This window comes from Lichenostomus cassidix, unplaced genomic scaffold, assembly GCF_008360975.1.
Source record: "Lichenostomus cassidix isolate B80296 unplaced genomic scaffold, HeHo_3.0 HiC_scaffold_33, whole genome shotgun sequence".
Classification (NCBI taxonomy): Eukaryota; Metazoa; Chordata; class Aves; order Passeriformes; family Meliphagidae; genus Lichenostomus; species Lichenostomus cassidix.
The window spans coordinates 659,899-685,677 of NW_028147632.1; the positions used below are offsets into that span (position 1 = coordinate 659,899).

Below are 25,779 nucleotides of genomic sequence, written 5' to 3' on the forward strand. Positions count from 1 at the left end.
GGGGTGACACTTGGGGACACACGGGGGTCCCCATTCCCGATCCATCCCGGGGTCAGGTCTGCCCCCCAATCACAGCCCCACCGCGGGGTCCCCCCAAGTCCCTCCCCAGTGCCCCCCAAGAAACGCGACCGGAGCCAACTGGGAAGCTTTATTGGGAGCACTGGGAGCAGCCGGGCGGGGTCAGAGTGACAGCAGGGCTGGGGGGACACACGAACCCCCAAAATCAGCGTGGGGACAGAGCGGGGGGACCCGGCCGTGCCCGAGGCCACGGTGAGGGGCTGCGGCCGGCGGCGGCTCAGGAGCTCTGTGGGCAGAGAAAAGGGGGGGACACTGGGCTGGGGGGCCCCGGGGGGAGCACAGCCGCTCCGGGGAAGGGGGGACACGACCCCCGGGACCCCCCCTCACCTTCTTGCGCAGGTAGAAGCCGAGCCCCAGCACCAGGAAGACGAAGCCCAACACGAAGCCCCCGATCCCCGTCAGCATCTTGCTGCGGGCAGTGTCCGGCGGCATCTCTGGGGGGTCAGCAGGGCTCAGGACCCCCAAAAACCTCTCACCGACACCCCAAGCCCCTCCAAGCACACTCCCTGTCGCCCCCAGCCCACCCAGGAGCCCCTGAAATCTCCTCCCAATCTATTCCTAACCTTCCCAGCACACACCAAAGCCCCTCCCGTCCCTCTCACACCACAACCCCTCCCAGTTGCCCCCCACCGCCCCAGGACCCCCAAACCCTTTCCCAGTCCCTTCCCAGCCCCACCAGGAGTCACCAAGGTCCCTCCCAGTCTCTTCCCAGCACAACCAACCTCATTCCAACCTTTGCTTTTCCATCACCAATCTCCTTCCAGCCCCTCCAGCCTCACTCCAACTCCCTCCCAGTTCCCCCCAGCACCCCCAAACTCCCTCCCAGTGCCCACCAGCACCCCCAGAACCTCATCCCACCGTCCCCAACATCCTTCCAACCCCTTCCCAGCCCTCCCACACCCCCAAGCCCCTCTCCCACTGTAAACCAGCCTCTCTCCACCTCCCTCCCAGTTCCCCCCAGCACAGCCCAATCCCCCCACCAGCCCTCCCAGTGCCTCCCCCGCTCCCCCCGGCGCTGTGGGCTCTGGCCGTACCCCAGTGCCGCCTCAGGGGCTGCTCCAGGCTGACGTGCTCCACCTGGCAGCTGGAGGTGACCCCGCGCCGGGGGGGCGTTTCCAGCAGCAGCACCAGCAGCTGGTAGGTCCAGTCCCCGTTGGGGAGCAGGTCGGTGGTCATCACTTGCTCCGAGAGCTCCTGCTGGCCCTGGAACCACCTCAGCTGCACCTGCGCAGGGTAGAAATCCATCACGGAGCACAGCAGGCGGCCGGGCTGGGGCTGGGAGCTCGAGGGCACCAGCGAGATGGACTCGCTGGGATGGGCAGAGGACTTGGGGATTCCCCCAGTGCCGCCCAAGCCGCAGAGAATTGCTCCGGGAATCGAGTGCTGGGGGAAAAGGGAACCACCCTTCTTGCATCCCAACCCCACGTTTTCCTCCCCTGTCCTCCCCTTTCCCACCATTCCCCCAATCCACAGACCCCTCCAAACTCAATTTGGGTGTCCCATCCCCCTCCTCCTCTGTTTCAGGGTCTGAGCTCCCTCTTTTGCCCTGCTCTTCTGCCCCTTCCCCAAATTTCCCCAATCCCCAACCCTCTTTCTCTGTGCTTGGTTTTGGGAATTCCCAGCTGCTCCTGCTCAATCTGGGCCATTCCTGTCAGCTTTGTTCTGGGAGGAATCCCTGAGTTTGGGGAGTTGTGGGATGCAGTTTTGCAGGGGGACAGCTCTGTCTGGATTTCCCCTCCCTGCTGTGGCCTCTCAGCTGCCCCTGTCACCCTGGGGTGCTGGGATTTCCTTCCTGGGGACAAGGACGTTCATTCCCTTCCAGGAGCCCAATGCCCGCCTGGGGGTCCATCCAGCTCCTTGATCAGCTGCCCTAGAGCCTGTGCCAGGGTCTCCCAGTACAGCCAGAGCTGCTTGGCCTGGGGTCCCCAAAGCCCTCAGTGACCCCCAAGTCTCTGCCAGGAACCCTCAGCTCCCTCAAACCCTACATCCCCTGGAAGTTTCCCCCATTGCACCTCCATGGCCATGTCCCCACATGTCACTGGCCATGTCCCACCATGTCCACACCCACGGCTGTGTCCCCAGCCTGTTCCCATCCATGGCATTGTCCCCCACAATGTCTCCATCCATGCCTGTGGCCCCCAGTGACCCAAGGAATGGCCACGATCCCAGCAATGTCTGTGTGTCCCCATGTTACTCTCCATGTCTGTGTCCCACCATGTCTCTGTCCTCTCATATCCCCACCCCTGGCTGTCTCCCTATGTCCCCATCCATGTCTCTGTCCCCCGTGTCCCACCCATGCCTGTGTCCCCTTATGTCCCCACCATAGTCCATGTCCTCCCATGTCCCCACCCATGTCTCAATTCACTGTCTTTATTTTTACCCCTGTCTTGGTTTGAAAGACAGGTGCCTGCTAAGAGAGGTGGAACCCTCCCTTAGGACAGAGAGTGTGATCTCCTTTCCCTCCAAATTATTTTAATTTTTAAATCAAGGACTTTCAGGCAGAAGTATGGGAAAAGGAATAACAGTTTTTTACTAGTATCTATAGCAGAGTAAACAAGCAATAACAAGAATAAGAACAACGAATAGAACCAGAGAAAAGCCAGTAACAGATGTCCTTTGAGCTGCTGAGCCTTTTCCCGTGTGGTGTAATCACGGTCACAAGCAGCAGGGGCGCTGTTGAGCTCCCGGCCGGGCAGAGCAGGTGCGATGACTGCCGAGCGGCTGCAGGTGGCGCTGTGGCGCAGGGTCAGGTCAGCCTCCCGCAGCTGGTAATGGCGGAAAAGGCTGAGGAGCAGGCAGGCAGCTCGGAGCAGCGAAGCGGGACGGCAGGGGCAGGGGCTGGCTCTCTTCTGGGCTAGCCAGCGAGGTGACAAGGACTCTGCAGTCACAGCAGACACCGCAGTCTCATGTAGCGAAAGCGGGACAGGAGGCAGGGACAGCCGTACTCCCCCGCAGCTGCAGCAAAACACAGCCGGGAAAAATGTGCACTCCCAGTGGGGAAAGAGGTTGAATCCTGCGCCTTTTTCCCCAGCTAAAAGCTCACCCAGCCAGAAGGAGAAGGCAGAGCACAGTTGGATCCCCCGCAGTCGCAGCCAGAAGCCAAAAAGCAGTTGCTTTCCTCCCAGTGTCGGACAGACGAGTGCTGGTCCCAACGGCCTGCGTGCCTCTTCACCTTGCCCCACCCAGCCACAGCCTTTTGTCTTTCACAAAAGAATTGATGGCTCTGAGCACCCAGATATTTGTTGCTTAGTAACAGGATGGAAAAAAAAATTCCAATGCCCCCAACCTCTGACAATCACCCAACCTGTACCACTGGGATCTGCCTGGGGACTGGTGACTGCTCCAAGCACCAGGACCCCACTGAACCACAATTCCTGGGCACTGGGACCCCCTGAACTTGCATTTCTGCACACCAGGACCCCCTTGAACCTCCATTCCTGGGCATGTGGCCCCCCCTGCAGCCCTGTTCCAGGCACCAGGACCTCCCTGCACCCCCTTATCCTGCAACCCCTTTCCTGGCCATCCCACATCTCCCAGCCCTCAGATTCCTCTTCTTTGAACCAGGGACCTCCTGACTCCCATTCGCGCCTTTCCCAGCTCCCAGTCCCCTCTTTCCTCTGCATCAAGGATCTCCAGGACCTCCATTCCAGCTACTCCAGGTCTCCCCACCTGGCAACCTCTCTTTCCCTTGACACTGCAGACCCCTGCACCCCTCTTTCCTGGGACCAGGAACCTTCTGGGCCCCCTAACCCAACTCTCCAAGTCCCTGTATCCCCCTTTCCTTGACACTGGGAGCCCCCTGAGCCCCCATTCCTGGACAGTGGGACCCCCTGCATCCCCTTTCCCAGCCATTCCACCTCTCCCATCCCTGCACATCTCCCCTCCCTGCCTTGCCTCTGGCATCCCCAAACCCCTTCCCTGCTCTCACAATTTCCCCTTTCATCGATCCATGACCTCCCCACACTCCCCAAATTTCCATGTGTCCAAGACTGAAATAGTTCGTGCCTCAAACATCAATATAAAATTTTGCTCATCATAACAAAAACTGTATAGAGAAGCTACAACCAAAGAAACCTCCCTTGAAGATACCTCAACTGGGACTTTGGACTGAAAGTCAAACTGCTGAGATTAGATAAAGGGAAATCATTCTATTGTTCAGTCATCTCAGGCTGAGGGAAAGGAATGCATCCACAAAAGGCCAAACCTATCAGGTGCACTGAGCATCATCTCTGGCTGAGTATTGGGGTGGGAGAGAGCACAGCGTGCACCAGGCAGGCTTACAGACTCCCCCCAAGCCGAGGAGGGGAGGAGGAGGAGGTTTGGGAGCATGGCATAACCTCTGGTCAGTGGCAGTAAATACCCATCCTCCCTTACAAACTGACCCAGCTGTGGAACCCCAAAGCCCACAGGCCATATCCACAGGACATTCACATGAGAGGCAGCTGAGGGGGTGTCATAATCCATCAAAGAGCCCCCAAAGTGCTAAGCTTTGCACCACAAGACTCCACATGATGCAACAGATCCAGAGTCTGCTGCAAGAGACTGCCCCTTCCCCCAGGGGGACATGCCTGGATATTGCCACTGTGCCTGACTGTATATTAACCCATGGGACACTATGATTTCGCATGAGGACCATCACCACCAAGACCAGCTGGAGAGGATCAATGCAACATCGCTGGGATCCCTGCATGGTGGTATTTTCTTTATTCTTCTCTGTCACTCCCTTTCTGTCCCCATCTCTTTTCCTACTTTGCTCTTTCTCTCTTGTCCTTTCTCTCTCTCTCACATATTTACTATCAAATAAAACCCATACTATTGACCAGCATATGGTCTCATTTGCACCTTAAGTCAGGCAGAGATATTTCTAAGAACCTTAATAATCGCATCATAGCACCATGTCCCCCCAGTTCTGCACTCCCTGCATTACTTGGACGTGGCAGTGTTGAAGCCTGGCCCAGGGGTTCCCCAGTTCATGTCCATGGAGTACCTGGATGGGATTCCCTTCATGCGCTACAAGAGTGAGCAGGCCAGATGGAGCCGCAGAGACTGTGGATGGCAGGGATATTGAGATACCCAGACCTAGATCTTGGAGAGGAGCCAGCACGTGCAGGCCGCAAACCGGGATGTACTGTGGGACCAGTACAACCAGATCAGAGGTGAGTAGGTGGAGTCGGGACTAGAATGGGATCTGTGGGGCTGGGATGTGGATCCATGCAGCTCCAAGGGGCTGGAATGAAGCTCTATGGGTCTCCATCAGACTCTGAGGCTCCATAGGGCCAGAGCAACCATGAGGCTGGGACACAATTCCATGGGTCTCTGAGGGTACAATACCCCACAGGTCTCCACACGCTGCAGGTGGTTTACGGCTGTGTCCTCCTGTCTGACACTGCAGTAACTGCCCCTTTGGTGGTTACGGTCACAGCCGGCAAAGGCAGTTGGGCTCCTGGCTGGGCAGGGCACGTGTAATGATTCCCCCGCGGCTGCAGGGGGCGCTGTGAAGCGGATCCCCTCGCATCTCCCCTCATGCGGCAATGGTGGGCGGGCTGGATGGGCTGTAGCAGGGACCTCAGAGCAGCAAGCTGGAACGGCAGGGCTGGCTCACCCGGGGTAGCGAACAAGAGATAGCAGGAACTCCGCAGCTGTGGCAGGAGCCGCAGTGTGTACGGGCAGGCACAGGGTGCTGGGTTACAACGTAGCAAAAACCCAGTGCAATACCAGAAAAATGGCGGGGGCTGGGCTGTGGCCACACCCCTCCCCAGCACAGCCAGGAGACAGACTACCTTGGAGGGGGAGGGGGATCCTGGATCCCAGGGCTTCCTCTGAGGAACCCGAGCAGACAGTAAAGGGTCCTTTGTTTGGTGGGGTAGGGTGTTAATAAGGCCCCAGTGCACAGCGTTCACCCACGGCAGGAGAACAAGCAGCACGAGGATGAGCTCCAGCAGCAGCAGTGAATTCTCCCCACCAGGCCACAGCTCGACTGTCCTCCTCTGAAGCTGAGAGAGCAAGAGTGCTTGCAGCTGCCCCAGCTCCCTTCTTCTCAGCCCAATTCTTGCAATACTGCTGATCCCTCCATAGAAACCCGTGGATAAAAGAAGTGCACTCACGTGCCCTCCTTCCCCCCTGAGCTTGGCAACTGTCAGAGACTGAAATAGCTCATGCCTCAAACATTGATATAAAGTTTTGCTCATTATAACAAAAACTGTATAAAGAAGGTACAATCAAAGAAGCCTCCCTGAAGATACCTGACTGGGACTTTGGACTGAGAACCAAACTGCTGAGATTAGATAAAGGGAAACCTATTGTTCAGTCATCTCAGGCTGAGGGAAAGGTATGCATCCACAAAGGCCAAATCCACCGGGTGCACTGAGAATCATCGATGGCTGAGTTTGGGGTGGGGGCAGAGCACAGCTCACAGAAGCCAGGTTTACACAGACTTCCCTCCCCAAGCCAAGGGGGGAGGGGGGGAGGAGGTTTGGGGTGCTGGTCAGAGCCAACAAACACCCATCCTCCGTTATACAAACTGGCCCAGCTGTGGAACCCTGTCGCTGTTGAGCCGCTAGCAGAGAAGGAAAGCCCCGATTCTCAGCATGGCATAGAAAAAGGTACTTTATTGTTTGAATCCAACATATATACAGAGTTTTCAAAGGTCACCCAGATTGGTCAGTCAGAAACCTCCCCCTAGGCTTGATTGGCCAAGCCTGCACTGTCCAAATCTCAAGACACTGTTTTTAATAACATCCAAACTTTATCTTTGTTTATAAAACACAAAAAGAATTCTCATGGGAAAGACCTGTGCTAGCCACAGAACCCCCAACCCCACCAGCCACATCCATGGGACTTTCACATGAGAGGCAGCTGAGAGGGAGTCACAATCCATCAAAGACCCCCCAAAGTGCTCCCCAGAGGCCTTGCAACACAGGACTGCACGTGATGCAAGCAGAGTGTGCTGCTAGAGACTGCCCCCTCCCCCGGGGGGACACGCCTGGACATTGCCCCTGGCCTGACTGTATATTAACCCATGGGATTCTGTACTTTCCAGGGGGACCATCACCACCAAGAAGACCAGCTGGAGAGGATCAACACAACATCATTGGGATCCGTGGATGGTGATATTTTCTTTCTCCCTCTTTCTCTCCCTCCCACCTCTTTTCCTACTTCTCCTTTTCTCTCTTTTCCTCCCTCTCTCTCTCATATTTACTATCAAATAAAACCCATAGTATTGACTGGCATATGGTCTGGTCCCGTTTGCACCTTTATTCAGGCAGAGGTATTTCCAAAGAACCTTAATAATTGGATCATAACAGCAACTTCTTTTGTCTCTCCTAAGTATCTGGTTCTTATTGTTCCTTAGCAACAAAATGGGGAAAAATTCCATAACCTCCAACATTATCCACCCCAAATTTTTGTCCCATTCCAATAGGTTCCATAGAACGTAAACTTTTAAACTACATACACAGATGCATTACCCTGATTATATACATATATACATACAGATATGGATACAGATAAAGTCATGGGCAATTCACCACAAGCTTAAGTCCCCTTGAGGTATGCATCATGTCTCTCCATCCCTTTGCATCACCCACCAGGTGCACCTGGGTCCCTGAGTAAAGACAACCCCACAGGCGGGTTTGTTATTGCTTGAGACAGACTTAATCCAGTTTTTCCCAGCATGACTTTTATACGTACCACTGAAACCTTATCCCTGTCTGCTGTTCACAGGTGTTCAGATTAGGCAGGGCCAGCTCGGCTGGTGGAGCCTCGGGTGTTAACGAACCAGGTGGCCTTGGCTAAATGCTGTTCACAATTTTTTGAAGTCCCCCCTGCCTCGAGCCTTCAAGATGGTTTTTAGCAGACCATTGCATCGCTCCACTTTGCCAGCAGCATGTGCATGATAAGGAATGTGGTACACCCACTCAATGCCATGTTCTCTAGCCCAGGTGTTTATGAGGCTATTTTTGAAATGAGTCCCATTGTCTGACTCAATTCTCTCAGGGGTACCATGCCTCCACAGGACTTCCCTTTCAAGGCCCAAGATGGTGTTACAGGCAGTGGTGTGAGGCACAGGGTAGGTCTCCAGCCACCCAGTGGTGGCTTCTACCATTGTGAGCACGTAGCGCTTGCCATGGCGGGTTTGAGGCAGTGTGATGTAATCGATCTGCCAGGCCTCTCCATACTTATATTTAGACCACCTTCCACCATACCACAGGGGTTTCACCCGCTTGGCTTGCTTGATGGCAGCACACTTCTCACAGTTATGGATTACCTGGGAGATACAGTCCATGGTTACATCCACCCCTTGGTCCTGTGCCCACTTATAGGTGGCATCTCTGCTCTGATGGCCTGAGGCATCACAGACAGGCCCACCGAGCTAGGAACAACTCTCCCTTGTGTTGCCAATCCAAATCCGTGACACCTTTATCTTTGCAGCCTGATCTATCTCTTCGTTGTTTTGGTGTTCATTAGCTCGGCTCTTGGGGACATGGGCATCTACATGACGGACCTTCACAAGTAGCTTCTCTACCTGAGTGGCAATGCCTCTCCATTCGTCAGCAGCCCAGATTGGTCTTCCTCTATGCTGCCAGTTGGCCTTTTTCTACCTTTCCAACCAACCCCACAGGCCATTGGCTATCATCCATGAATCAGTGTAGAGGCAGAGTTTTGGCCACTTCTCTCTTTCAGCAATGTCCAGGGCCAACTGAACAGCTTTGAGTTCAGCAAGCTGGCTCGATCCACCTTCTCCTTCTGTAGCTTCTGTGACCTGTGGGGCTCCATGCAGCTGCTTTCCATTTTTGATTTGTCCCTACAACACAACAGGAACCGTCAGGGAAAAGAGCATAGTGTCTTGTGGCAGTTGCTTGTACAGTGGAGCTTCCTCCACACAGGTCACCTGCTCCTGCTTCTCCTCATCATTCAGACCAAAATTTTCTCCTTTGGGCCATTTTGTAATTATTTCTAAAATCCCAGAGCAATTTGGGATTCCAATATGGGCGTGCTGTGGGATGAGGGCAATCCATTTACTCCATGTGGCATCAGCGGTGTGGTGGGTAAAGGGAACCTTTCCCTTGGACATCCACCCCAGCACTGGTAGTCAGGGTGCCAGGAGGAGTTGTGCTTCCATTCCAATCACCTCTGAGGAGGCTTGGACTCCTTCACAGGCCACCAAGATACCCTTCTCGGTGGGAGTGTAGTTGGGACTGGAGCTTGAGCTCCAGAATCCCAGTGGTCGACCCCAAGTCTCATCAGGCACCTTCCACCAAAGGGTCAAGGACAGACCATGGCTCCCGGCTGCAGAGTAGAGCATGTTCTTCACTACTGGTCCTGGCCTGACTGGGCCAAGGGCTACCATATGAGTGATCTCTTGCTTGATCTGGGCAAAGACTTGTTGCTGTTCTGAGTCCCAGTAAAAATCACTCTTCTTGTGTGTCAGCAGGGCTCACAATCTGGCTGTATTTGAGGATGTGCATCCTCCAGAAACCTATGGTGCCTACTGAAGCTTATGTTTCCTTCTTGTTGGTCAGTGGAGACATTGCTGTGATCTTATTGATCACTTCAGTGGGAATATGATGCGGTCCATCTTGCCACTTCACCCCCAGGAACTGGTTCTCTCTGGTAGGTACCTTGACTTTGCTCTTTTTGACGGTGAAGTCAGCTTCCAGGAGAATCTGGATGATTTTCTCTCCTTTCTCAAATACTTCCGTTGCCATGTTCCCCCACACAGTGATGCCAGACTCTCCCCCTTTGAGACAGGAAGAGGGCTTCTCACCAGCTGGGGAAGTGTATTCCACCAGCATCTGGAACATCTCCTCCACCAGCACCCCCATCCGATTCCACATGGCTCATTTCCAAGGTGGGCAGTTTCAGGCTGTGGGGCAGTGTCAGGCTGTTGGACAGTGTCAGGCTCTGGGGCAGATGTTAGAGTGGTTACCCAGGGCAGTCTCACCTTATCTCTGAATGCCAAATAGAATAGACCTGTCAGCAACACCAGCCACTGTATGGTATCATCAGCATCTTGAGAATCTCTGAACCCTTCAAACGCTGGTGGGGTAGGCCCAAAGAAATGGGTGCAGGGTTGGCAGAAAACGTCTCCCAGTGTTACTTTCTCAGCATAGTTACAGTTATTAAAGAATGTGTATATGCCAACCGAACCAAGGTATGCTAGACCACATGGTGCCGCTTAACAAGGTTTTTATCTTCAGCACACAAAAAATAGGTTACCCAGGAACTGTTACTCCTTTTTCACCCTTTCTTCTTGATGGCCTCAGGCATCACATTGGGTGCCAAAAACAGGCTTAGTTTGAAAGACAGGTGTCTGCCAAGGAAGGCGGGAACCTCCCATGGAAAGGAAATTATGACTGACGCCCTTTCCTCCAAATTATTACAATTTTGAAGTTAAGGGGCTTTCAGGAAAAGATATGGGAAAAGGAATAACAGTTCTTTACTAGTATGTATATGTATAACAAAAAGCAAAACAGGCAGCAACAAACAAAACCAGAAACGCAATGACAGCCTTTTCTGGGCTGTCGGGCACTTTCCCCTTTGGTGCAGTTATGGTCACAGCTGGCAGGGGTGCTATTGGCTTCTGGCTGGGCAGGCAGTTGCAATGATTCCCCCACAACTACATGGGGTGCTGTGGCACAAGCTCAGCCATCTCTCTCAAATGGTAATGGCAGGCAGCTGGCAGAAGTGATGGAAAAGGGCTGCAACAGGAACCTCAGAGAGACAGCTAGAACAGAGACAGGCACCCCCACCCCCAGGGTGATAAACAGAAGGTAGCAAAACGCTGGGGCTGTGCTGGAAGCTGTGGGGTATCTGGGTGTCGCGTCACGGTGTAGGAAGAAGTCCTGAAGCAGCAGCAGAGAACAGCAAGGCTAAGAAGGGAATCGCTTCCCTGGGTAGCTCACCAGCCATGGCTGGTCCCTGGGTCAGGCTGTGCAGAGGGGGTGGCCCCCAGCAGGGGATGGGGTACTCCCAGTCCGGCACGGCACGTGCTGCCTTTGGGCTCCCAAGCAGTAGAGAAGCAGAGAAGCAAGCCAGTAGCCCCAGTCACAGTGCCGAAAGAAAAGAATCAAAAACAAACAGGAAAAAAACCACAAGGCAACAGCATCTCCAGTCAGAGACACTGCACTCAGTGGCTGTGGAGCCAATTGCCCTACAGGAAGAGACAACTGTCCCCCCTCCAACTCTCACAGGAAATGCTGAGCTGGCTCTCACCCATCGCAGTAATGCCAAAGTCAGGGTGAAGAAAGGTGCACCTGTTACCAGCATGGACACAAAACAAAAATAGTATAGGATAAAAATCCATCCTCAAGACAACATCCATGAGCCAGAGAGAATTAGAATCATGGAATTATTTAAGTTGGAAGAGACCTCCAAGACATTCCAGTATTCCTTGATGTCACCAGAAGAAATAATTGAACACCAAAGGTGAGATTTTATGGGGTCAGAGGTCAACAAATCCACTTTCCCCGATGAATTGCCAAGGCTGCTCTGCGTCCCAAAGGAGGTACCTGCACCTGCGTTCATTCAGGTGCCCATGAGGAGCCAGGAAGATATGGAGCCCACCAGCCAGGTGTCTTCCCAACATGGTTTACCAAGTCTGTGTCCAACAGGGGTCACTGGCAATCATCCAATGCGGATCCTCCCACGGGGAACAGAGCTGGAGCAGCGCACAAAGTTCTTCCCACAATTGGGGTACTTGCAGGGCTTCCCTTGTGGCTCCGTTGGTGTTGGGTCAAGTGAGATCTCGTGGAGAAACTCTTTCCACATTGTGGACACTCATAGGGCTTCTCCCCTGTGTGGATGCGCTGGTGGGTGATAAGGTGGGAGTTGTACTTGAATCCCTTCCCGCAGTCGGGGCAGCGGTAGCGCCTCTCCCCTGTGTGAACTGGCTGATGTAAGAAGAGTTGTGTCTTGGTCCGAAATGTCTTCCCACACTTGGGACACTCATAGGGCTTCTCCCCAGTGTGAATGCGCTGGTGGATGACGAGGCTGAAGTTTTTCGTGAAGCCCTTCCCGCAGTCGGGGCAGCGGAAGGGCCACTTCCCTGTGTGAACTGGCTGATGTACTGAGAATTGTGAGCTGGTCCGAAATGTCTTCCCACACTCGGGACACTTGTAGGGCCTCTCCCCAGTGTGGATGCGTCGGTGGCTGATGAGGCTGCAGTTGTGCTTGAATCCCTTCCCGCAGTCGGGGCAGCGGAAGGGCCACTCCCCTGTGTGAACTGGCTGATGTACTAAGAGCTCTGAGCTGGTCTGAAACGTCTTCCCACACTCGGGACACTTGTAGGGCTTCTCCCCAGTGTGGATGCGTCGGTGGAAGACAAGGATGGAGCTGTGCTTGAAGCCCTTCCCGCAGTCAGGGCAACGGAAGGGCCTCTCCTCTGTGTGTATTGGCTGATGTTGGACGAGAGCAGAGCTGGTCTGAAACGTCTTCCCACACTCGGGACACTCGTAGGGCCTCTCCCCAGTGTGGATGCGCTGGTGGACGATGAGCTGGGACCTCCAGCAGAAGCTCTTCCCACATTCCAAGCACTTGCAGGACTGTTCCCGTTCCCTGGTGTGGATGTTGCGGTGCTTGATGAGGTTGGAGCTCCTGATGAAGCTCTTCCCACATTCCAAGCACTTGTACAGTGATTCCCCAGTGTGGATGTTGCGGTGCTTGATGAGGTTGGCGCTCCGGATAAAGCTCTTCCCACATTCCAAGCACTCATAGAGCTGTTTGGGCTGAGCGTGGATCTTCTGGTGCTTGACAAGGGCGGGCCTACGGCTGAAGCACTTCCCACATTCCCCACACTTATATGGACGTTCTCCAGTGTGGACCTGCTGGTGTCGGATCAGGAGGTAGTTCGTGATGAAGCTCTTCCTACATACCCCACACTCATATGGACGTTCCCCAGTGTGGATCTGCTGGTGCAGTATCAGGTAAGAGCTGTCTATGAAGCTTTTCCCACATTGCAAGCAGGGGTAACGCCGCCCTCCAGTGTGGATCCACTGATGCCGGATCAGGTGGGAGCTGTTTCTGAAGCTCTTGCCACATTCCCCACACTTGTAGGGCCGTTCCCCCGTGTGGATCCGCTGATGCTGGATCAGGCGGGAGCTGTCTCTGAAGCGCTTCCCACACTCCCCACACTCGCAGGGCCGTTCCCCAGTGTGCATCATCTGGTGCCGGATCAGTTTAGAGCTGTGCCTGAAGCCTTTCCCACATTCCAAGCACTTGTGGGGCTTCTCCCTGCCCTGAGGCTTCTCCACTACCTCTGAGCTCTGGCTGGATCTCTGGCCACCTTCCCAGCAAACAGAGGGGTTTTCCTCCTTGCAGCTCCCTGGGCTGGGTTTGCAGCCCCTCCTTGTGGGGCATCCCTGGGGCTTTTCCTCCTCCTCCATCCGGCCACACCTTGGCAATGACAAATCCTGCTTTGGGGGGAAAAACAAGGGGTGAGCACCTTGGGCTGGGGGTTCCTCCTGCCCAAGACCATCTCAGGAAGTCACCAGGCATTCTGTGACCATAAAAATCTGCAAAGCATCAAGATTCAGCCCCCAAAAAACCCTCATAGGAGATCTGCCTCTCTCATCTCTCCACTCTGGGGTTTTGGTGGTTTCCCTTCCCCGGTCTGATGGGGGTCCCATGGCTCCCGGAATATCACCATTTTGGGAACTTGCTTACAGATAATTCAGGGGGTTTTGATGGTCCCAGTGGTTCCTTCTCCCCTGACTCTGATCCAAGGTTCCATGGACCCCAGGGCTTCCTCCACACCAGGCTCTTCTCCTCCACCCTTCAGGCTGCCAAGGGTCCCAGATATGGGATTGCCCTTTTTCACTCTCCCCATTCCAGTGGTCCCAGAGTTCCCTTCCACTGTTCTCCTGGGGCATCCCCAAGACCAGGGTCCTCCTCCTGCCAGCACCTCCCACCAAAAGGGGATCTGTAACTCAGCTTTGGGGTCCTGCAAGATGCAAACATCCTCCCACAAAAAAACCAAGCCCTCCCAGTGACCCACAAAGATATCTGGGTCTCGATTCAGGAATCTGCAAACTCCAAACACTCCCCTCAAAAAAATCCCTCTTGATGACTCCCTGATATATTCGGGGTGAGCTCCTCCTCCCTGGTCACCTGTGCGATGAAACCTTTTGCTCCTCCTTTTGCTCCTCCTTCTCCTCTCTCCCTTCCCTTCCTCCCGCTCCTCCTCCGTTCCCACCGTGGACGCCTCTTTGATACCCCCCTCTGCCCCATGGCCACCACAGCACCAGCTGCTGGCTGGGAGGAACCCCCCACAAAAGTCCTCCAGGCACGGACAGGGACGTCAGGGTCCCCCTCAGTGCAGATCTAGCCCCTCCTAGAGCTCTGGGGAATCACTCCAGGGATCAAGTGATGGGGACATGAACTGACCCCCACAGGATCCCCTTTCCCGCTGTCCCCTCACTCCTTATCAACCTCTCCAACCCCTCTACCATCATTCCCCCAAATCCTAGCTCCCCTCCAGATCTGTTTGGGGGTGACCCACCCCCTCCCCCCTCACTCAGTTTGGGTGTCCCACATGCCCTTTTATGGCTTCTCTGCCCCCTTCCTATCATGTTGAAAGGAATAAGATCAAAGTGTCTTCACAAACAGATGCTGTGAATCTGCTTGGAGATACGGCCAGGGACTTGTAGATAAGGAAGTGACAGCAGAAACCATAATTTTCAGAAAATGTTACCAATTCACACTGACTGCTGCTCAGCCAAGGTCCTACTGAGTTCCTGAACTTTGAGAAGAACAAAGACTTAACAGAGCCATGAAGATCGTATGTTATACAAAAGGGGAGAACGCTGAGGTAGTTTGCACATTCTTCCAGAGGTAATTAAGGACATGGACACCCAAGGGGGCAATAAGGGAAGGCTGAGAAAGGGTCTCAACAACGGGGGACAGATGGTGTTGGTGTGCTGAGGAAGGATTGGTTGAAGGGGAGTGGGGATGAATATGGTTAAGGCAAGAAGCAGGAGCAATCTATATGGTAGGAAAGAAAAAGGAAGATGGAAAACAGGAGGAAGAGAAAAACAGTGAGGATTGGGATGTTATCAGGATCTTCCCCTAACTTATTATCAAATATTGTCAGCTGCAGATCCTTTGTATCCCTGGCTTCCAGTACAGGAAAAGAAGGAGGTCAGGATACTAGGGGGTTTCTCTACAGTGAGGAACGGCAGGAGTGGACACAGACATGCAGGACCAGGAGCACAGGATGGGGGCCTGTGGGGAGGTGCAGGGCTGGCCGAGGCTATGGGGCAGCCGAGGCTCAGTGCCAGGCACCTCCTGACCCCACCACACCCCAGGCAGGGCTGGCAGCGAGACCCCATGAGGCTGTGGGACACCCAGGCTGCCTGGCCGGGCACAGGGAGTTGCAGGCAAGTCCCACCGTCAGGGGGACTGCATTTGGACACTGCAGCAGGAGAGGAACCGCCTCTGGGATAAAGGGCATGGAGGGGAGGGTGAGTATGAGGAGGAAGGAACATCTGGTAAACATGAATGATACATGGAAGGATCAGGATTTTCTTCTAAGAATTTTCTTTGGGTCACTGGATAAACACATGATTTTGCACAAACCTCTGCAGCTGTCACAGGATGAGCACCCACAGGCAGTGAGCAGGGCTGGAGGAGCGGCAGAAGAAGCCCCTGGAGGAGTTGGTCACAAAGGCACAGCAGGGCAATGGAAGAAGGGATGAGGAAAAGGCCAAGGTGAAGGCAAAGGCCATGGCAGAGTTTCTGCAGCCCCTGAGGGATGAACTGCAGGGCCCAAAGGGGCCCCAGGACCGAGGGGACAGGGTCAGCCACAGGGATGTGGCACGGGCATTGCCCTCCTCAGCAGGGGAGAGCTGACCCAAACAGCCCCTGGGAAGGAAGCAGGGTTCCATCTGCAGGGCACAAGGACACTGGAAGCAGAGACAGGAGGACCCTCAATAGCAGGAAGTCCCCCATTGATGGAGATGGATTGATAGCATTTTAGAGCTCCCATTAGACCAGGGACCCACCACACCGAAGCCCTTGAGAACATCCAGGGTGGGTCTGGAGTGAGAGGAGGCACTTCCTGATAGACACAGGGGCCTCTCAATCCACTCTGAATCTTAAACCTAAAGGAGGGAAAACTGTCAAGAAGTTCTTTGATTATTCAGGGGTAAGTGGGAAAAACGAGCAGGTGTGTTTTATTCAACCACTATTGGTAGATGTGGGGGATGGGTTTGAAATGCAGCAAATTCTGTTTCTTCATAATTTTGATTGTAATTTACTGGAAAGGGATTTGATGCCTAAATTGGGAATACAAATTAATATTGTTAAAGTTGATACAGAGCCTAATGCTGCTGTAACTTTATGTTAAATGCCTGAGAAGGCCTATGCTGAAGCAAACCCAGAAGTGTGGGCAGAACCAGGAAAATATGGAAAAGTAGATATGGAGCCTCTCCAAATTACTTTCAAGCAATCAGGACTAGTGGTGTCTAAAAGCAATACGCTATTCCAAGGGAGGCAAGGAAGGGGTTACAGCCTGCTATTGAGTCTCTGTTCAAGGCAGGGCTTTTGGAGCCAGGGATCTCTCCCTGTAACACTCATATCCTGCCAGTCAAGAAACTCGATGGACAGACACCAGAAGGAAAGCAGAATTTTCAAGTGTTACAAAGCAGATTAATAGAGGTTCCTGCCCTGGCCCTCCCAGACATGGAAAAAGAATTTGAATTGTATGTAGATGATAAACAGGGCCATGCCAAAGGAATTCTTGCACTAAAATGCTTAACCCTGTGGCCAGAGAGTGGCCTCATTGTCTGAATAAGTGTGCAGCCACAGATACAATAGGAACTGAGGCCCAAAAACTGCCAACAGCAGAATATCTTATTGTTCAAGTCTGGCATTAAGTTAAAGCTTTGGTAACTGATAAAGCCTCTAAATGGATGAGCAGTGCTCAGTTATTACAGTAGGAAACTTGTCTAATGGAAGAGGAGGATTATAATTGAGACAGGGGAAGGGTTTAACCCAGCCTCCTGTTTGAATGGCCCTGGACAGGGGGCTGGCAAGAAACACATGACTGCATTCAAGTGACAGAGCTCCAGACCAGGCTAGGAGAGATTTATGAGAAACCCCCTGGCCCCACGGAGAAAATGTGATTATTGATGTGTCTTCAAGGGCTGTAGAAGGGAAATGGGTCACAGGATATGCTGCTATTAAGGGAAGGGAATTAGAGGAAGGGGGGAGGTTACAGGCTCAGTTCACACAGCAGAGCTGTGTGTGCTCCTGAAAGCCAGGGAATTATATTGGGGACAGTAGCCAACATTTTTACTGTTTCTAAACACACACGTGGGGTGGTCCATGGGTTTGGAAAACTGTGGGAGGGAAGAGCTTTGTTAACCTGCAGGGGAAAAACATTTGCTCATGAGAGATGAATTACTCACCTATTGGAGGTGGTGAATTTACCAACAGGGGTGGCAATAATCCACCCTAGGGGACACCAGGCAGGGTGCCCAGGGGAGGCAATAGCTCATGGAATGCTGCAGGAAGAGGCTCTGAAAGTAACACTTTTGCCAGAAAGTCTCCAAGATCCTCCCTTTGCTCCCAGTGGCTCAACTGCTGCCAGAGAAACTGTCTTTTCCACCAGAGGAGTTGGAGATCATTAAAAAGAGTGAGGCAGAGGAAAGAGGAGATAATTGGTTTACAAAGGATGGCACACAATGGATACCAAAAGCTTTGGCCCTACAAATATTAAAACTACTCCACGAAGGGAGTCACTGGGGCTCTCAAGGATTGGCAGAAGCCTTCCTCAAGATGTCATGCCTTGGGTCTTTCTGTTCTGCCAAAACAAGCTGTTGAAGGTTGCTTGATGTGTGCCAAAGCCAATAACCAGGTTGGAAAGAAACTTGCCAGGGAGGGAGGCCTTGGGCTTTACATCCTTTCCAACCATGCCAGGTGGATTTTACTGAAATGCCCTGAGCAGGAAGGCTTAAATATCTTCTGATAACAGCATGTCAGCTATCAGGGTGGCAGAATCATTTCCAACTGTTTCAGCAGACACTGGTTCAGTTATTAAGGTAATTTTGGAACAAATAATTCCAGGATATGGGATTGTGGAGAGAATAGACTCAGACGGGGGAATTCATTTTACAGGAAAGATCCTTCAGGGGGCTATGGCTGCTTTAGGAATACAATGGGACCTCCAAATTCCTGGCACCTCCAGACTTCAGGTCAAGTAAAAAGAATGAATGGGGAAATAAAGAAACACCTTTTGAAGCTGGTGACAGAAACCAGGATGCCATGGGTATGGATTTTGTCATTGGCTTTGGAGAGAATAAGAGCCACACCTAGGGCAGATATTCCATTATCTCCCTTGGAATTGATGTTTGGAATTCCTTGCCCTGGTAATTCTAGACCTAGTGGAGGAGGCAGAGATAAGTGATGTACACTTAAAGCAGTCTGTGGCCAGAATCCTGTCTCTTGTGAAATCTCTTCCACAGGAAGCTTGGCTGGCACTGACCCTGCCTTTGCACTTTGCTCTTCACAACACCCAACCAGGACATTGGGGCCTGGATAAGGAGTGCAGAGAAGCACCACTGGTGCCCAAGTGCCATGGGCCATTCCAAGTGTCACTGAGCACAGAAACAGCTGCCAGCACAGCTCAGCACGGGGGGACCCCTCACCCTGGGCTCAAGGTCTCTGAAGCCCCACAGATTTGCACTTCCAGCTGCAGGAGGACGATGGGAGGCTGCGACTGACCCTGCACACAAGGGGCCTGAGCAGCAGCCAGGGCTCCACATCGGGGGAAGCCCCTGGGCCTGCCCACACATCCCCTGCTGCAATAGTCTGTGTGGGCAGCCCTCCTCTGGCATCTCCAGGCACTGGGGGCCAATCCTTGCTGGCACTGCTGGAGGTTCAGTGCTTTCTGTGCCTGCACTCACCACGGGTGGTGCAGAACACACCGTGAGAATCAGATCCTGGGTCTAAATCAGACAAGCACACTGGACTGGCTGTGATTAGACTGCACCATTAGAGTATTTTTTTAAATATCAATAATCCTACTTTTATATTGTCAGTTAGCTTTGGGCCAGGGTGTGAGAATCAATTTTTAGTATTAGGACAAGAAGTAGCAAAAGTGTTTATTGTTTTGGATTTCACCTTTTGTATGTGTTTGTGTGGCTGTTAGTGATGGCAAAGTTTTGGTATGAGTTTTATGATGGTCACCTTTAGGTTGCATTCTGCAGAACTGGAAGAGCTTTAAAGGTGACTCTAACTCATAAACACTTAATAGAATATTGATCCTAAAAAAAAACCAAACAAAAACAACCAGCTTGTGGGGGAGGCCACATGTGAGTCACCCCATGGCTGCCCTGAAGAAAAGCTCAGTTCCAGGAAGCCACCACAGGACTTTTAGAAATGCAAATTAAAACTGCAGGGGGAAAGTGTGGACAATGGACCAGAGGCTTCTTGCCTGGGGGAGGAATCCTGCCAATTCCCTCTGTCCCTCAGCCCAAGCTCTGCCTGCTTGCACAGATGGAATTTGCATAGCTAAAGGCAGAGCCCAGAGTGAGATCTGACTCTGCAACAGAAATTGGTTAAGTTGCAAAGGAAGACAGCAAATGGAGAATGTTGGGAAAACTTCACTAAAAAAAGTGGGGGGAATCATGCCTCTCCCCACTCCAACATTTCCTAGCACTGTGGATGCTTTATAGGGTGTAAAGGACCACTGGGGTTTTTTTGGTACCACAGCTTCAGGGAAATCAGTTGGGTATCCAAGTATATGATGATTTCATCAGAGAAAAGCAGTCAGTTGATGCATGCTCCTCCTGGCTAGAGGTAGCACCCCAAAATGTGGAAAAGATGAACAGCCACCAGAACAAATCCTACAACACCATGGACCAGCACCTTGGAAGCCTAATGAATTCAAATACAGGAGCCAGAAAACCCATTTATAATTTGAATTGCATCATTAGCTTACAAGCTGTCTTGGAAATAATAACCAACCAGACACCTCCAGCTCCTGACCTTCTTGCTGACCAAATCCACTCAAATGAGGAACGTGACATTTCACCATGGGATGGTATAAGATTATCTATCAGCAGAAGGAGCAGGAGTTTGTGAGAATTAAATAACTCAGACTGCTGTTTGCACATAGTTGACAATGGAAAAGTGGGAAAACAGATAACAAAGCAAATAAGAAACTAGCTCATGCACTGGATCAAACACGGAAAGGATGGGAATGGGACATGTTTTTGTGGTTCCCTGGCAGACCATGGGTTAAACCAGTGCTGTTTCACCTCTTATGTGCTACAGCAACTCTCATCTTTTTACCAGGCACAACACCCTGCTGAGTGCAGCTCATTCAGTAGCTGGTCAAGGGGATGCAGGTGGCAGCCAGGCCTGCTGATCCAGAAATGGCTACAAAAGGACAGAGAATGAGATCACTGAGAACAATCCCGAAACCAAAGAAAACCCAGGAAGAAGAGTAAATAGCAACTCAAAGTTAAAAAGACAACTACTGGGAAAATAGGAAGACAGAGGATTGAAAGGGATAAAATTAATGTGTCTTTACAAACAGATAGTGTGAATTTGCTTGGAGATTGGGCCAGGGACCTGTAGGTAAGGACGTAATGAGAGAAACCATCAATTTCAGAAGATGTTACTAATTGACACAGACTGCTGCTCAACCACGATCGTGGTGAATTCCAGGACTTCAAGAACACAGACTTAACACAGCCATGCATACCCTATATTATACAAAGTGGGGGTGCATATTAAGGGGGACATGCAGTGGGCGGATCAGGAAGTCTGTACCTTCCAAGTACCTCACCCTGTGGGGAAAGGGAGAGATGCGGCCGGGAAAATTAGGATTAAAAGGAGGCTGCGTCCTCCAACACTTAGAAAGCTGCCCCATGGCCTCTCCCTTTGCTCGTGAATTAAGTTACTTTTACAGAACTCCTCTATATCCTTTGGGCACACAAACCTCTGGCGATGAGAATTCTCCCGCACACTGCCGCCGACAGCGCAGCCACCTCTGTGCTACCGACAGCAAGCGGGACGAGCCAGCGCTGCTCCGGCACCGCCTCCTGCCGAGGCAGCAGCGGCAAGGAGACCGCGGGCAGCCGCTCCCTCAGCGGCCTCAGGCCAGCGGCAACACGGCGCCACAGCCAGGGAGGGAGGGAGGGAGCGAGACGGGAGAACGAAGCCGCCACAGCCCCCCTGCCGCCCCCTCCATCCCCTCCACCCGCCCGCAGCGAGCCCCGAGCCCCGGGACAAGCCAGCGCGGCTCCCACCTGCGCTGGGACAGCCTCTCCGAGCTCCGCCGCCGCTCCCGGGCCGCACACACGCTACCACTATGGCGCCGCTGCTGCCTCCGGGGGCGGGCTTGTCCCCGCTCGCTGGCACCAATCAGCGCTGGGACAATTCCGAGTGACAGCACAGCCAGCCAAGGGCAGCGAGGCGCGGGCTCTGCACAGCGCACAGCCCAAGCCCCGCGCTCTCAGTGCCCCCCGGGCTGGCCGAGGCCAAAGCCGCACATGAGGAACAGCCCTGCAACGGGCCCGGGCCCAAGGCGCCATTGCTCTGCAAACAGCTACAAAGTTCTCCGCACCTCCCCGCGCGGCTTTCCCAGCGCTGATCGTTCGGTTTCTCCAGCCCAGCGGGATCACCTGGAGCCTCACTTCTCCTACCCCCTCATTAGGAGCATTACTGCATCGCTTTGATTTTCCCCAGAAAGGGAAAACTGCCCCAAACCCCTTTGGCTGAGTGGAAGAGGGGAGAGATTTCAGGCAGAAAACTCCTCAAATCGTTGTTCCCCACCTTGGGAAGAACAAAGCAAACTGAGGTTGATGCCCCAGCAGTGCCTCTCTGCTGGCCCAGCTGAAGCCCTCGCTGGCTGCTCGAGGCTGGATGGGCAGACTGGGAGCACTGGGAAGAGGCCCCAGCTCGGCACGCAGCCCCCAGGGCTGCCCTATGGCCCCCATGGCAGCTCCAAGGCTATGCCAGCTAGGATGGAATGTGGCATGGGGAGCAGGGCAAGGGACACGGCTGCCAGTGCCAAGGAGACACGAGAGAAAATAGGGGCAGTTCACAAGGATTTCATGCAAAAGAGAAAATAATGAGGAAGACAAAAGCAATAGCAGCAGTGGCACCATAGCACAGGGTCACTCGAGGCCATGGCACATTGCAGTGGGGTGATGCTGGCCCCATGCCAGCCACCCACCAAAACCGCTCACCCACTGGCCTCCAAAACCACACAGGGCAGACAAAATTGAACAAAGGGTTTGTGAGCCGAGATAAGGACCAGGAGAGATCCTTCATCAAACACCATCACAGGAAAAACAGGATCGAAAGTGGAGATGTGAAATGAATTTATTGTTAACAAACTCAGAGGAGGAGAAGGAGGAGTGAAAAAGACCCTTAAAAATACCTTCCTCCCACTCCTCCCTCCTTCCAGCTCTATCTCCTACCCTGGCAGTGCAGGGAGACAGGGAATGTGGGCCATGGTCACTTCATCCCCTGCACCATGGCTTCTCCTGCTGTTCAGGGACAGGAGTTGTTCCCCTTCTGCACCCTCGGGTTCCTCCCACGGGAGAGCTCTCCAGGAACTTCTCCTACCTGAGTCCATCCCCCAGGAACAGCCCCCCTCTCACAGTGCTGCAGCCCCATGGGTCACTGTGCCATGAGGTCAGTCCTTCAAGGACAGGCTGCTCTGGCAGAGCTCCTCCAGGGGCTGTGGGGAGATCTCTGAATCTCCGTGGACCTCCAGGGGCTGTGGGGGGAATCTCTGCATCCCTGTGGATCTCCAGGGGCTGTGGGAGGATCACTGAATCCCTGTGGATCTTTGCATCTGGTACCTCTGTCTTCAGAGCCACCAGGGATTGGCTCTGCTGGACATAGAGGAAGCTTCCAGAACCTTCTCTCAGAAGCCACCCCTGCAGCCCACCCCCCCACTGAAACCAGACTGTGCAAACCCAATACAGCCCCAAAAAATGGGATCCCAGATATCCAGGAGCTCAGGTGCACCCCAGAATGGGGATCAGCATGTCCAGGAGCTCCGATGTCCCCAAAGATGAGACCCCAGCTGAGGCTGTTCTCTGCCTGGCTGAGCACTGCCCGAGGCCTGGGACTGCACCAAGGGGGGACACCCTCATCCAGTGGGGATGTCTCACAGAAAGGAAACCCCACAAGCTCCTCGGAACCTCCGGGGATGAGCTGGCCCTGCCTGAATGCTGGGAACCACCAAAACTGCTCTGTGCCTGACCTCTGCAACTGCATAGGGAGAGGAAATACAAGGAAAGCCCCAGGAGGTGGGAGAAGGACAGGGAGTGAGCCTGCCCTGGGCACTGGAAGGGGCACAACAGACCCAGACTGCATACAAGGAGTGAATTTATTCCTAACCAAATCCCAAGAGGACAAGGAGAAGGGAGAGAAATTACCCCAACACTTTCCCCAAACTCAAGGGGGATCACCTAGAATGAAGGTCACCAGGGCTCTGCCCAACGGAGATCGCTGGAAATCATCCAATGCAGATCTCCCCACGGGGGATGGAGTTGGAGCTGCGCACAAAGCTCTTTCTGCACACAGGGAACTCACAGGGCGTCCCTCAGTAGTGCCTCGATTGGTGTTGAGTCATGTTGGAGCTGTCTGAGAAGCTCTTCCCACACTCAGGACACTCGTAGGGCCTCTCCCGGTGTGGATGCACCAGTGGCTGACGAGGTGAGAGTTGCGTTTGAAGCTCTTCCCGCAGTCGGGGCAGTGGAAGGGCCTCTCCTGGGTGTGAATGCCTTCGTGATTGAGGGTATCTGAGCTGGTCTGAAACCTCTTTCCACACTCGGGACACTTGTAGGGCCTCTCCCCAGTATGGATCATCTTGTGCCAGATCAGGTTGGAGCTCGACCTGAAGCTCTTCCTACATTCCACACATTCATAGGGCTTTTCCCCTGTGTGGATCCTCTGGTGTTCCCTCAGGCAAAAGCTCCACCTGAAGCTTTTCCCACATTCCCCACACTTGTGGGGCTTCTCTCTGCCCTCAGGCTTCTCCCCCAGCTCCGAGCTCCGGCTGCATCTCTGGCTGCCTTCCCGGCACAGCGAGGCTCTTTCCTCCTCGCAGCTCCCTGGGCTGCGTTTGCAGCTCCTCCTCGGGCAGCATCTCCAGGCCTTTTCCTCCTCCTCCACCCTTCCACGCCTTGGAAATGACAAATCCTGCTTTGGAGGTAGAAAAGTCAATCTCTGGAAGTCTCCAGGGGGTTTGTTTTCATAAACACCCCCAAAGCACCAAGATTCAAGCCAAATAGTCCACACACAAAAAGACACAGCCCCTTCACTGCTAAACCACCAAATGCATTCAAAAATCTCTCCAAAATATAAACTCGCCAAAAAGTCAAAGCACCAAAATTTTGCCCAATAAACCTCAGAAACACCAAGATTTAACCACCGTGAAATTCGTGGATCCCACTCCCCAGACACCTGCTGAATCTGGGGGGGGGCTGCAGATGCAGGGAGTGCTGGAACCTTGGGGTGCTCCCTCTTCCTGCTCCTCTGTCACTGTTGAGCCGCTAGCAGAGAGATAGAAACCCAGGTTCTCAGGCAAGAAAAGAAGCAAGTTTATTATTTTGATTTCCATATATATAGACTTCTCACAGGTAACCCAGATTGGTCAGTCAAAAACCTCCCCCTAGGCCTAATTGGCCAGGCCTGAACTGCCCAAGTCTTGAGACCCTGTTTGCAAAAACATCCAAACTTTATCTTTGTTTATAAAGCACAGCAAAATGTTCTCACGAGAAAGACCTGTGCTGGTCACACTCCTCCACCACCCGTATCCCTACTCTTTCTGTCCTTACTCTTCCTCTGGCACGTCTTCCTTCTCCAGCATAATCCCACCTCCTTCACATCCCACAGAAACTTAACACAATACTGTTAAAGAAAAAAGAGCACCTTGTAGTGAGGGGCCACATATAAGACAGGGAGATGCAGCCAGAGAAACGAGGCTGCATTTTACAGACCCCATGGCAAATGCCCCATGGCCTCTCCCTCTCTCCATCCATAAAGTCACTTTTACATGACTCCTCTGTCTCCTGCGGACACACAAACCTCTGGCCACGCGAATTTTCCCGCACACTGCCGCCGACAGCGCAGCCACCTCTGTCCTACGGACAGCAACCGAGACGAGCGAGCGCTGCTCCGGCACCGCCTCCTGCCGAGGCAGCAGCGGCAAGGAGACCGCGGGCAGCCGCTCCCTCAGCGGCCTCAGGCCAGGGGCAACACGGCGCCACAGCCAGGGAGGGAGGGAGGGAGGGACAACGAAGCAGCCACAGCCCCCCTGCCGCCCCCTCCATCCGCCCGCAGCGAGCCCCGAGCCCCGGCACAAGCCAGCGCGGCTCCCACCTGCGCTGGGACAGCCTCTCCGAGCTCCGCCGCCGCCTCCCCGGGCTCCGCTCCGCTCACTGCAGCCGCTCCGCTCCGCTCCGCTCACTGCTGCAGCTCCCGAGGATCCGGAGGCACTGCTGGACCTGCGAATGCTCGAATGAGGAGGGGCGGGGCGGGACCGTCCCTCAGCCCCGCTCTGACCAATCAGCGCCGCGATCACGAAGAATGACAAGCGGACCAGCCAATGGGGGCGAGGCAGTGTCTTCCGTGTCCCGCAGCTGGTACAAAAGTTCCACATCGTTTTGTGCGCCCCGCGCTGCCCAATTAAAATAATTCCTCGCCCCGTTAGCTCCGTTGAGCTGATGGTAAAAC

General features: G+C 53.5%; 3 protein-coding genes and 1 pseudogene across 6 annotated transcripts in view; 2 read left to right on the forward strand and 2 right to left on the reverse strand.

Moving 5' to 3' along the window:
- On the reverse strand, positions 1–25,668 carry LOC146421314 (class II histocompatibility antigen, B-L beta chain-like). 3 transcript variants are annotated; one of them, XM_085047475.1, is made up of 3 exons: positions 25,426–25,668; positions 1,113–1,302; positions 1–512 (listed from the first exon to the last, which is right to left on the reverse strand). In XM_085047475.1, exons 2-3 carry the CDS (start codon positions 1,252–1,254, stop codon positions 181–183), a joined length of 474 nt encoding a protein of 157 aa, XP_084903601.1. In that variant the 5' UTR covers positions 1,255–1,302; positions 25,426–25,668; the 3' UTR covers positions 1–180. The 3 variants fall into 3 exon arrangements, with proteins under 3 accessions (XP_084903601.1, XP_084903600.1, XP_084903599.1); XM_085047474.1 differs by lacking the exon at positions 25,426–25,668 and adding an exon at positions 21,333–24,574; XM_085047473.1 differs by lacking the exon at positions 25,426–25,668 and having other exon boundaries at positions 1,113–1,609.
- The window catches only part of LOC146421301 (uncharacterized), a 167,787-nt pseudogene that overhangs the window by 120,155 nt on the left and 21,853 nt on the right, over positions 1–25,779 (forward strand). The gene's annotated exons all lie outside the window — the stretch shown is intronic.
- The window catches only part of LOC146421311 (uncharacterized), a 141,095-nt gene that overhangs the window by 23,695 nt on the left and 91,621 nt on the right, over positions 1–25,779 (forward strand). The gene's annotated exons all lie outside the window — the stretch shown is intronic.
- LOC146421312 (uncharacterized) overlaps positions 1–25,779 on the reverse strand; it is a 107,251-nt gene that overhangs the window by 10,743 nt on the left and 70,729 nt on the right. The window contains exon 2 of the mRNA XM_085047110.1: positions 11,697–13,487. Coding sequence (XP_084903236.1) covers positions 11,697–13,487 — 1,791 coding nt within the window. The remainder of the gene's footprint in view (positions 1–11,696; positions 13,488–25,779) is intronic.